The sequence below is a fragment of the Pteropus alecto genome, unplaced genomic scaffold (assembly GCF_000325575.1).
Source record: "Pteropus alecto unplaced genomic scaffold, ASM32557v1 scaffold89, whole genome shotgun sequence".
NCBI classification, from domain to species: Eukaryota; Metazoa; Chordata; class Mammalia; order Chiroptera; family Pteropodidae; genus Pteropus; species Pteropus alecto.
The window spans coordinates 1,568,648-1,579,613 of NW_006443130.1; the positions used below are offsets into that span (position 1 = coordinate 1,568,648).

The window sequence follows — 10,966 nt, forward strand, 5'->3', positions numbered from 1 at the left end:
CCGAGCCGGCGGGGCTGGGCCCACCTATGGGGCTTTGCAGAAGCAAACCCAGACCCGGGAAAGGTAAAGGGCCGCCGCGCCGCCGGCGGGGTGCGCGCCCGCGAGGGGCTTGGGGGTGCCGGGCGCCCCGCCCCTGCACACGCCTCCTGCGCCGAGCCCTCTCCGATGACAGTGCCTCAGGACTTTTCCGTCCGTGGACATATCCGTGTTTAGGGAAATGGAGTGACCCAAGCCTTTCAAGCTGTCATTTCATTCTGAACCAAAGCAGGCAAACGAAAGATGGATCCAGTGCCCGAGATTCGATAAATTGTTGGTCTAATTGATTATCCATATGTTCCAGGTGAAGAGCAAAAGAAGGGGTGCACCTGTCCAGTCCCAAAGCCTAAGCAAAGGTCGATGGACAGGCATCCCCAAGAGTCTGAGAGGCCTCCAGACACTAAGCCTGCGGAGGGCTTCTCTTGGAGGAGAGGTGCAGCCCAGCAGCGGCGGCCTTCGTTCGAAGTCGAAGGTAGGCCACGCCCGGAGCGGGCAATGGAGGTTGCAGCTTCAAGGAGCTTGGGGGCGGGGTGAACAGGGCTGAAGCAAAGGGGTGCTGAGAGCAGGGGGCACGACCTTACGATGGACGGGTTTCATGACCTTCACATAGAAGGTGACGTCCCAGAACTCCAGGTGGGAAATATCAGGTTAGTAAAGGTTTAGGTAAGTTGCCAAGTGATAGGTGCATCTCCAGTAGTCCAGAGGGGATTAGCGGTGCACAGGCATAAACTGTGTCCGCCGTTGTCCCAGACGGGGACGTGTTTTGGCACCACCGTCCTTCCTTTAACATCCTAAGACTGCAACAGAAGCTTGGGAGGCCGCCCCGTTCTGGAGTGCCGTGGGAGAAGGGACGCAGGAGCTCTCTGCCTGGGCACAGGGGACAAGGGGTGACACAGTTTGACAAATGTATTCACTTTGTAACGGCCCAGTGTGGCCAGACCTTCCCCTGGGAGCGGCTCGCGAGGCCACAGAAGCAGCCAGAATACAAAGTCTTTTATTAGTTATGTTGTGTGGGTCGTGGAAATGCAACTGTTAACTACAGTAAGGCAGCTGTGATGGGCTCTGCGCCTTGGAAAAATCTTCCTGTCTCCAGAGCAGAGGCTGTCCAGGCTGCGACGGGACCGCGTAGGCCCGTTGCTGTTACTAAGCAGGAACTAATGAGGCGGTGGCAGTAGGAATTGCAAGGACCCAGGAGGGAAAAGCAGTGGAACCTGCTGTCTGCTGAGCTTTGGGGGAAACAGGGGAGCCAGAAGGGTGGGGTTCAGTGACCACGAGGCTGATAGTTGGTGGGTCAGACGAGGAAGGAAGACAGGAGGCAGGGGCCTGGCAGGGCGAGGACCTGGGCACGGGCGGTGCAGGTGGAGGCATCTGTGGAGCCGTGAGGGGCAGGAAGCAGTCTGAAACGAGCGTGTTGGGCGTGGGGGCAGGGCCCGGATTTCCAGTCCCAACTTAGGGGCCCTCGCTGGAGGGCGGAAGCCTACAGGAAGGGCTGGAGCCCTAGGCGGGAGGCTTTGGGCTGCAAGTCACAGAAAAGCCAAGGAGACGTGGCTGTACTGAGGTGTTTGATGTCTAAGAGGGTCTGTGTGCGTCTACACTTTGCCACCCTCGGTATCCATGGTCCCCAGGTTATGTCACAGCCGACAGGACTGCGTCTGGTCCCTGAGCCGCAGTGGCAGTAGTACGTGCTCGCCGTCTCCAGGATGCTCGTCTGCAAATCCCAGGGCTGAGCCTCTGCCAGCAGGGGAGGTGCGGGCAGGGGACTTCCCGTTGCAAAGGCACCAACAGTGTCTGTCACACTGTCATTTTAGAAGGGTGGAGAGAAGACGATACAGAGGGGCAAGATCAGAGCAAGGGTGAGGATGGAGTTTCAGGAAAGGAGGTGGAGCATGTGTTTTTGCCATATGATGGAGCATCTCAGCAATAACAAGGGACAAGCCGCTGACACGTGCTACACCAGGGACACTTCAAAGCTTGATACTGTATAAAAGAAGCCATGAGTAAAGACCACGTGCATTATTATTCCATTTATACGAAATGTCCAGAAAAGGCACGTTTATATAGAGGGAATCCGGGCTAAGGGTGAGAACGGGGATTGGCTGCAAACAGGCACAAGAGTTCTTTGAGGGTGATGGGAATGTTCCTGAAACCCGCTGCCCAACTCTGAGAGTTCATCAAAAGTCATTGAACTGTATGCTCTAAACAGGTGCATTTTATGGCACGTAAATTATAATGCAATAAAGCTGTTAGAAAGGAAAGACGAACTCAGGGGCAGTGTTACATGCTGCACAGAGACTGAGCAAACCCAGAAAAGACTCCAGGGAACGCGGCGAGGGTCTGGTCTCTCTCGGCCTTGCAGAGGACGGCGTCCAGGAATCCACCGTGAAGAAAGACAGTCTGCCAGGAAGGACGTCTGAACCGGGCGGTGCGGGGGGAGGGTCTTCTCTTTCACATCTGTGTTTTAAAGCTGAGGAATTTCCAAGTTAGATCTTTGGGAAGTCAAAGTTTCTTTCATTAACCTAATATTGTAAAAGCTTTAGGGACATGGAGAGACCCAACAAGCCAGGAATTCTGTGCACGGTACAAGTGTTGAAAGTAAGCTTACTGCCGTGGTGCAGAGATCGGAGGGTGACCGCGGCACTGGGCCTGCGGGATCTGTGTGGGGGTGGCAGGGTCGGCGCTGTGCTGGGTGGTTACACACGTGTGTGCTGTTGTGAACACTCACCCAGCCGGGCACCTAACTGCGTTTTATCTTGTGTGAAGTGTGCCTGGAAAGAGGCACGAGATCTTCGCAGGCGCTTGTCCCGTGGAGCTGCACCCCAGTTGTTTCGGATGAAATGGGTGTGATGGGTGCGGAAAGTACCTGAGGTTCGCTGCAGGCGGGGAGTGTGCGTGGGGCTGACGTGTTTCCCAAGGACGGGCACGCTCCTGTCCCACGTGTTCGATGGTGTGTCCTTGACCCTCCTCCCACCTGGGGGGATGGCCTCTGCCCCCTCCTTAAATCTCTGTGGAGTGGCCAGCACCTGTGGCTTGACATCTCTTGTAACCAAAAGAATGTGGCGCTGGGCCCTGACAGGTGGCGCCGTCCTGCCTGGCTCACTGGAACCCTGAGCTGCCCCCTGGTGGCTGTGTCCTGACCTCTGCACCCTTCCAGCCTGGGGCCCAGGCTCGTGAGTTACCAGCCCTGGAGTGGCCAGCACCTGTGTCTTGCGTGTCCGGCCCAGCTGAGCCTCAGGTGACTGTAGCCCCAGACAACACCCTACTGCAGTCACCTGGGAAAACAGTGACCACCGCCCAGTCGAACCCATCCTGAATTCCCAACCCATAAAGTTCTGAGAAAACAATGCTGGTCACAGGCTGCGGAGGTTCGCAGTTGCCGTCACGCAGCGGTGGGGACGAGAACCGAGGGTGCGTGCCGCAGCCAAGATGCTGTCTGCCATCGAGTTACCTGGCAGCTGTGTGATGGACAGACTGCTCTATTCCTGTACGTATTCCTGTACGTACACTTCTGTATGTACAGGAAAGCCACAAGCGTGCGCATTATGCAGGCTAACGTGCCACAAGATCGCAGTCAGCCAATTCCAAAATGCTGGAAATTCTGAAAAAAATGACCCCAGTGTTTCTACGAGTAACAGAAAAAAGGAGGGCGTCTCAGTCCCAGCTGCTATAACAAAACACCCCGGCTTGGGGGCTTAGACAGACATCTCATAATTCTGGAGGCTGGGAGTCCCGCGACCTGGTGCCACCGATTGGGCTCCTGCGAGGACCCTCCCTGGTCGTTTAATTGCTGTGTCCTCAAGTGGCCAAAGAAAAGAGGACTGTGGTCTCCCCTCCTCTCAAAAGGTGCTGATCCCACCACGGCGCCTGCACTGTGGTGACTGCATCTAAACCTAACCTCCCAGAGGCCCCGCCTCTGAACACCTGGAGGTCAGGCCTTCGATATGTGAATAGGGGGATGGGGGACAGATATTCAGTCCATAGCAGAGAGGACTTTTATAACAAGGCTTGAGAGACTGTAAACCGAATGCAGTGTGTGGACCCAGCAAAGTCACTCTTGAGAGAATCACGTTGAGTATTAGATGACAGTAAAGGATGAATAGTAATTTTCCTGGATGTGACAATGCCATTGTGGTTGTGCTAAAAAAAATCCTTATCTGATAGGTGTATACTGTGTTATTTATGGCTAAAATTATGTGTCTCAAATTTGCTTGAAGAAAAACAAGTGATAGGCAAAACAAAATAACATATTGATTGATCCAATATTGGAAACATTGGATGACGCACATATGGTACTCGTTATACTCGCCATGTGTCTGAATACTCCCATGAGTTACTGTTTTAAGGCAGAGTATGCTTAATTGCAAGAAAGTTTTGAAAAGAGAAATTTAAGGAATATTTATCAGCTATTAAAAATAGGCTGAGTGAAAAAGACCAATTTCAAAAGGTCACATGCTTTATGATTCCCGCTACATAACATTCTCCACATGACAAAATCACTGAGGTGGAGAACAGACCAGGAGTTGCCAGGGTTTAGGGATGGCGAGGGGGGGAGGGTGCGGGGTGGGGTGACTGTACAGTGGCGCCATGCAGCAGGTCTTTGCGGTGATGGACAGCTGTGTCTCGACCTTGGTGACGGTCACAGGTAATAGGATGGCACAGCACACACACTGTGCCAGGGCCGGTGCCTGGCATCAGCCTCGTGCTGGAGTTATAAGGTGCTACCACTGGGGGAGACCAGGCGGGGTCCACGCGACCCCTCTGTGCTCCTTTGCAACTTTCTGTGAATTTATCATTTCAAAATAAAAGTTTTAAAATGTATCAAAAATTATAGTAATTAAATTCATGTAGTTGCAGAACAAGAATAACAGGCCAATGGAATTGAAAATATAGATGAGAATGAGCCCCTCATATGGATATATGTAGGCGCATGTACATAAAATTAGTGGCACCAAAAGTTAAGTGGGAAAAGGAAGGGTTACACAATAAATGACACTAGGAACATTGCTTACCATTTTAAGGGAGCACGTAAGTTAGATCTAACCGGTATGCTCAGATAAATTCCAGATGGATGACAATGAATATAAAAAGTGACTACGAAAAAGTAAGATGTAAGTTTTAATCTGATTCCTCATTGGGGGACACCTTCCTAAGCTTCAAAACAAAGACATGAAAAGGAAACAGTGAAGGATTTGACTACGCGAAAATGTACAGTCTCTCCCCAAGTCCTCTGTAAAGAAATGTAAAACAAGTGGGAAGCTCAGAGAACATTCGCAGCATAAGTGAGAGGCCGGAGAATGCCGCAAGGCAAGCCGGGAGAACTCGGACCCGGCGAGGTAGAGGCGTGACTCCCGCCTGGAGGCGCCGTGGGGACGAGGGAGGCTGGGTTCTCAGAGGGCCCCCACCTCTGCCGTGAGTGTGGGCGGGACCTGTGAACAGGATGCACGGCACTCGTCACTCCCATTAGTAATCCCCTGCTTTGGAGTAATCGAAATGGACATCATCCTGGGTGAGCCTGACCTGATCAGAGAGGTCTTTCAGGAAAGGCGAAGTGTGAGGTGGCTGTGAAGAAGCCACCATATCAATTGCAGTTTTTAAAAAATTTTGAAAACAAATCCTACCATGTTGCGAGAGGAGCTCCAAGCGCCCCTGCAGATAGCCCTGGACCCACAAAGTCGTGCTCTTCCCCACAACCCGGGCGGCCTGGAGGACGGCAGGGCCCGGCGGACAGCTGGTGTCAGCCTGGACTCGACCTGCGGGACCTGAGATCACAAACGTGCTGCTCCGCATTGGCCACTAAACGTGTGGTCGCTGTTACACGGTGATGGGACGAGGGCAGGGTGACGTGTCAGGGACCCAAAAAGGACTCATGTTCATAAACGGAGAAGCTTTAAAATTCTGAAGAAGATAAAAGCAGCCTTGTTTTGGACTGGGAAGCCTGCATGTGAGACGGTAACTCTACCTTAACTTACGAAATCAACAGAACCCCAATGAGAACACCCCAGGTGTTTGGGGGACACAACCAAATCCTTCTACAGCTCCCCTAGAACAAAAATGTAGGACTAGCAGAAAACGTGCGGGAAAGCACAGGTATGACAGGGACTGAGCCCTCTGGCGAGGAAGTGCCTGACGCAGAGAGGACGGGGCGGGCCGTGTCCCGTTCCCGTGGGGCTCTGGGTAGGTACTGTGTTGGATGGGGAGCCGGGACAGTCACCAGGTGGTGCTAGGCCTACGGACCAGACAGTTGAGAATACAAGAAGCTTGATATTTTTGCCTCAATCCTGACTCTGAAAATTCAGTGTGAGTCAGAAAGTTAAACAGAAAACAAGACCATAGAAGTAGTAAAGGGTGAACATCATCATGGGTTTGGGGTCCACGATGCCTCCTTTCAGTCTGAAAAACTCAAAGCCACACGGAAAAGACGGATGCCTCTGACCCTCTGCAAGAGCCACCAAGGGCAGGAGAAAGCCGGGGACTCACCTGCAGCACGCGCCACCGGACCCGTACAACGCGCTCACGGGAGAGCAGCTCAGAGCAGAGAACACGGAGCGACCGGGATGTGCGCCCCGAAAGTCAGCACCACTGGCTCCCGCGGGAGCGAAGGCGCTGGCCTCCTGGGGCCGGGCGCGGGCCGGGCGAGGTCTCGGGGAAGGCGATGGTGACCATGGAGGCAGAGGTCAGGGGAGGGAGTGGAGACCCGTCCTGTTACAGCCCCTCAATAGAAATGCGAATCGATATAATCTTTGTGGAAAACAATCGACAACATTTACCAAAATTTTCCTGCTAGTAGCTTCCCCAGCGATAACCGCTCACCAGGGCGTAGGGACAGGAACGCGAGTACGCGCACGGCAGCACTGTTTGAAAAGGGCGAAACTGGAGATGACCGAACCAACGCTCCTCAGAGCTGGTTGCGAAAGCGCAACCCCAGCCGCGAGCTCGGGCTCGGAGCACGCCGCCTGCAGGGGACGCGGGCTGCCCCTGCACGCAGGTGCCCCGCGCACGGCCGTGCGGCTGAGCTCGGAGAGGAGGAGGCATCCGAAAAACGCAAAGGAAAGGCCTGCAGAAAGGACCGGCCCCGCCGGTTCAAGGCCTTTCCTGACCGCCCTCCCCGCCCAGGACTCTGCTGCTCACTCACATCTGCCGATTCGCAGCTCGCCGACCAGCTCATGCTCTTGCCTCTGCAGCTGTGCGGGAAGAACGAGCCCGTGTAAAGCTGCCTGTTACGCTACAGCCGGGGCTCAGCCTTTGGAGAGGGACCCGCCAGCCGGTGCCGGCGTCAGTAAGTGCTGCTCCCCGCTTACGGCCTAGGAGTCCCGTCTCTCCGTTCGAGAATCCTGTAACAGTGTTGATAACGCCAAGGTCACGGGTTCTACAAGGCAAGACGACCTGTAAATAGATAAGACCCTGGTCCGGAAATTCCTCCCCCCTCGCAGCACCCCCCCGAAGCTCCCCATCCCCATCCTGAGTCCCGAGGTGCAGCAGAACCTCAGACAAAGGAATCACGCCCCCTGCAGGGACAGTGCAGAGGTCTATGAAGTGTTAGAAATCGAACCGAGGGGAGCTCGCGCTTGGTGTTCACCCCACGCTCTCGGCTGGCAATAAATTCTCCTTCCTCTAAGGAAGTTGTCTGAGGGTCCAGATTCCTCCGTCGGGTGTCACTTCCTGCAACAGAGCCAAGCCAAGTGCTCCGCTCGAAGGCTCGGACTCCACGGAGTGATGGGGCGCCTCCAGCCCTGCTGCACGCCTGGGCGGTCTGCAAGGAGACTCTTGCCATATGCAATTTCTAATCAACATGTGTTCTTTTTAATTCAATGCCCATAACCTTTTAAGTAATCTAATATATAAAAAGCTTGTATAAATCAACGTGAAGAAATGAGCTCCCCAATTTAAATTCAATGTACGATACGATGACAGTTTTTGGCTTAATGATTAAAATAAAAAGGAGGGCGTCCCCGTGCCTAGCACAGGCCGGCGTCATTCCACAGCGGGTGAGACGGGGGAGGCTGTGGGTGTGGCGTGGGAGGTTGACAGGACTCCAGATCCTTTGGCCGAGACCCCAGCACCTCCCTCTGCCACCAGCCTGGGGCAGGTGACCACCTTCCTGTGCCTCCGGGAAACGCAGGCCAGCAGAGGACAGACTTCAGAAGCTCACGGAGGGCCGTTAACTCACTGTCGATGGCCCAGGACTCGGCACGCCGTCTGGCACAGAAGGGCAACAACTTTTCCCCAGTGTGGCTGGGTCCACGAGGTGTTAAGTAGGCAAAGCGGCAGGAGCAGTGTAAGCCGCTAGGGACCGAGCGCCTGACGATGCGTGTGAACGTGTGCACAGACAGTCCTGTCGGCAACGCTTACCAGAGGCCTGAACTACTCACCCCTGGGGAGCAGACAGGACCTTGTGCTTTTGTCTTTTGTAACATCTGACAAACTAAGCATTTCACAAGTTAGATGCATCCCTTGCAACCTTAACCAGTTTAAGACAACGTGGAGGCCAAAATCAAAACGTCCATCTCTGCAGAAGTCGCAGGGATGTGAAGTGCAACACGGAATGAGTCCAGTAACACCGTAATAACTGTGGTGCCAGGTGGCCACTAGGGGGACCACTCTGTAAGTTATAAAAATGTCTAACCACTAGGCTGTACCCCTGAAACATAAAGTAATACTGAATGTCAACTCTAATGGAAAAATTAAAATGGAAAGCCTATCTCTGCGGCATTCTGACAGATAAGTTCTGTACAGAGAGCTTGACTCTGACCTTGAACCCATTGCAAATTGTGCCCCTGAACCTTCAGCTGTGGGGCAGGCAGGCCCTGCCTTCGCAGCCTCTCCCTGTCCCCCCTCCCTCACCTGTTACCTGGGCCCCGTGGCTCTCCTGCTCGCTGTCTGGAAGGAGACGTCTAACGGGAGGTGTGGCTGCCCACCAGCGGTTGGACTGCTTTCAGCCAGGCCCGCTTCTTTTTCCTGAACCATGGATCGAACTCCTGGGCCGACCGCAGATGCCTGCTTTACGGAAGAGATTCCCCACAGACTCACTAACTTCACGGGTGTTTTCTTTCCTCTAGAGAAACCTGACGTAAAGGTAAAATCGAGCAAGAAGGTCGTCATCCCACAGATCACCATCACTACAGCCTCCAACGAGACCCTGATCGGCGACACCATCGGAAGCGAAGAGCAGACCACGATCCGGGAGGTGGCCGAATGGGGCGCCTACTCCCGACACAGGAACCCCAGTACAGCGGACGCCTATAATTTACAAACCAAAGAATAAACGACCGCCCCTGAGTGGCTGTCCTCATTCCTGTGCTGAGTCTCGGCCGCAATGGCCGTGGGAAGCTGCAGGCGCCCTTCACTGACCACTTCGGTCTCACCTCACCCCAGAGCTGCTGGCATCTTGGGTGAAGCTGAGAGTGACTCTTGAGTGACATGAAATGAATAAGTTAGCATAGCCCCGTTGGCACTGATGCAATCTCACTCTCGGTGGGCAGTGAACATCTCCATTGACTTCCGGAGTGTGCGGTGAGTACGGGGAGGCTGTAGTCAGGGACATGTGCCCCCACACCTGGACAAAGGTGGGGCTCTGAGGACCAACCTTTCAGGTGTCACGTTCCAGAGCAGGGAAGCACACAGTCGCCGTGGAGGCCCCAAAGCTCCTAGACTGACTGTAACCCAAAAGGAGCACGTGGGGTGGGGGCAACAGCCATGGCACTTAGAACTTTGGGCGTGGCTTTGTCAGAGCTGCCCCGGGCTGTGAATGAGGGCTCCTGTGGTGAGGGCCATCCCGGAGACCCCCATGGCTGTCCCACCCAATCAGCAGTGCTCAGGTCAGGCTGCAGAGAGTGCCCTGCACTGGCTGGTCTCACGTTTAGTCAGGTGACAGTGTGTTCGCTTCCTTGGCCGCTAGGGTGGTCCGCAGGCTTCGCCTGCCCTCGTAGTCGGTGAGGGTTACGTTCCTTTAGTACTAAATAGTACAACTGACTTCCAATCAGTTTCGGTCTAACCTGAGATAGGGTAATAAATCTGTTGACGTTGTTTACTAACATGTTATTAGCGTCATGATTTGTGTTTAGTGAACACATTTATTTATACATTCTGATTGACACAACTAAATATTTATACAGACGATCAAGCCATACAAATGTGAATTTGACCCCATAGGGTCAGCACATCTACCCTTCTCCATAAAATCTCTAGCAGCCATTACAGTGCTGTTATTTGACCTAGAAATTGCCCTCCTCCTACCCCTACCCCAGCATCTTGAATAATCTAAAAACTATATTTACCATGGCACGAATTCTGATCTCATTATTAGCTATAAGCTTAGCTTATGAATGAATTCAAAAAGGCTAGAATGAACTGATGGCTGCCAAATGAGAGCGGGGCTGGGAGCCTCGGTAAAAACGGTGAAGGGATTAAGAGTACAAATTGGCAGCTACGAAACAGCCACTGGCGTGGGGAAGACGGTCAATAATATTGTAAAAACTGTGTGGTGCCAGAGGTCGCTAATCAGTGGATGGCTTCGTAAGGTATACAAATGTCTAATCACTATATTGTATAATTTTGAATGTCAACTCTAATTAAAATTAAAACATTTTAAAGCTAGAATTAACTGAATTAGTTTAAATGAAAAATGACTTTGACTCATTACAATTAATTTCATAATTATCCGACGTCCTTCACACGTCACTATCTGAGCCTTCACAGCATAGTCCCCTCCGCAGGAGGCCTGTCCTGGCGCTCTTATTTAAAGCGGCGACCCTCCCACGCCTCCCGCTCACAGCTCCCATTTTTCCGCTTAGCACGCCTAACTCTCCGGTCATCTCTTTCACCGACCTTGTCTGCCTGCCTCCAGCTAGAATGCCAGGCCCGCGAGGGCAGAGCCCGACGGCCCCAGCACACGGTGGGTGACCCCGCGGTGCCACGGCAGGTCCGTCGCCGCGCC

At 53.4% G+C, this 10,966-nt stretch overlaps 1 protein-coding gene and 1 long non-coding RNA gene across 14 annotated transcripts; one reads left to right on the forward strand and one right to left on the reverse strand.

Moving 5' to 3' along the window:
- Positions 1–6: 6 nt before the first annotated feature.
- On the forward strand, positions 7–9,330 carry SPATA33 (spermatogenesis associated 33). Its single transcript, XM_006923438.3, has 3 exons — positions 7–63; positions 341–508; positions 9,090–9,330. Exons 1-3 carry the CDS (start codon positions 27–29, stop codon positions 9,293–9,295), a joined length of 411 nt encoding a protein of 136 aa, XP_006923500.2. The 5' UTR covers positions 7–26; the 3' UTR covers positions 9,296–9,330.
- On the reverse strand, positions 2,035–10,966 carry LOC107196509. Of its 13 annotated transcripts, none has more exons than XR_003043542.1 (6): positions 10,858–10,966; positions 7,583–9,095; positions 7,166–7,399; positions 6,511–6,744; positions 3,482–5,928; positions 2,035–2,500 (listed from the first exon to the last, which is right to left on the reverse strand). It is a non-coding gene; the product is annotated as an uncharacterized LOC107196509 (long non-coding RNA). The 13 variants fall into 13 exon arrangements; XR_003043539.1 differs by having other exon boundaries at positions 7,583–10,025; XR_003043540.1 differs by having other exon boundaries at positions 7,583–9,027; positions 9,888–10,960.

What these genes read in the sequence shown, in the direction of transcription:
- SPATA33 (XM_006923438.3), top strand. Translation starts at nt 27, where the DNA reads ATGGGGCTTTGCAGAAGCAAACCCAGACCCGGGAAAG. An exon ending in CAAACCCAGACCCGGGAAAG is followed by an intron (nt 64 to 340) that starts GTAAAGGGCCGC and finishes CATATGTTCCAG; the next exon opens with GTGAAGAGCAAAAGAAGGGG. An exon ending in GCCTTCGTTCGAAGTCGAAG is followed by an intron (nt 509 to 9,089) that starts GTAGGCCACGCC and finishes TCTTTCCTCTAG; the next exon opens with AGAAACCTGACGTAAAGGTA.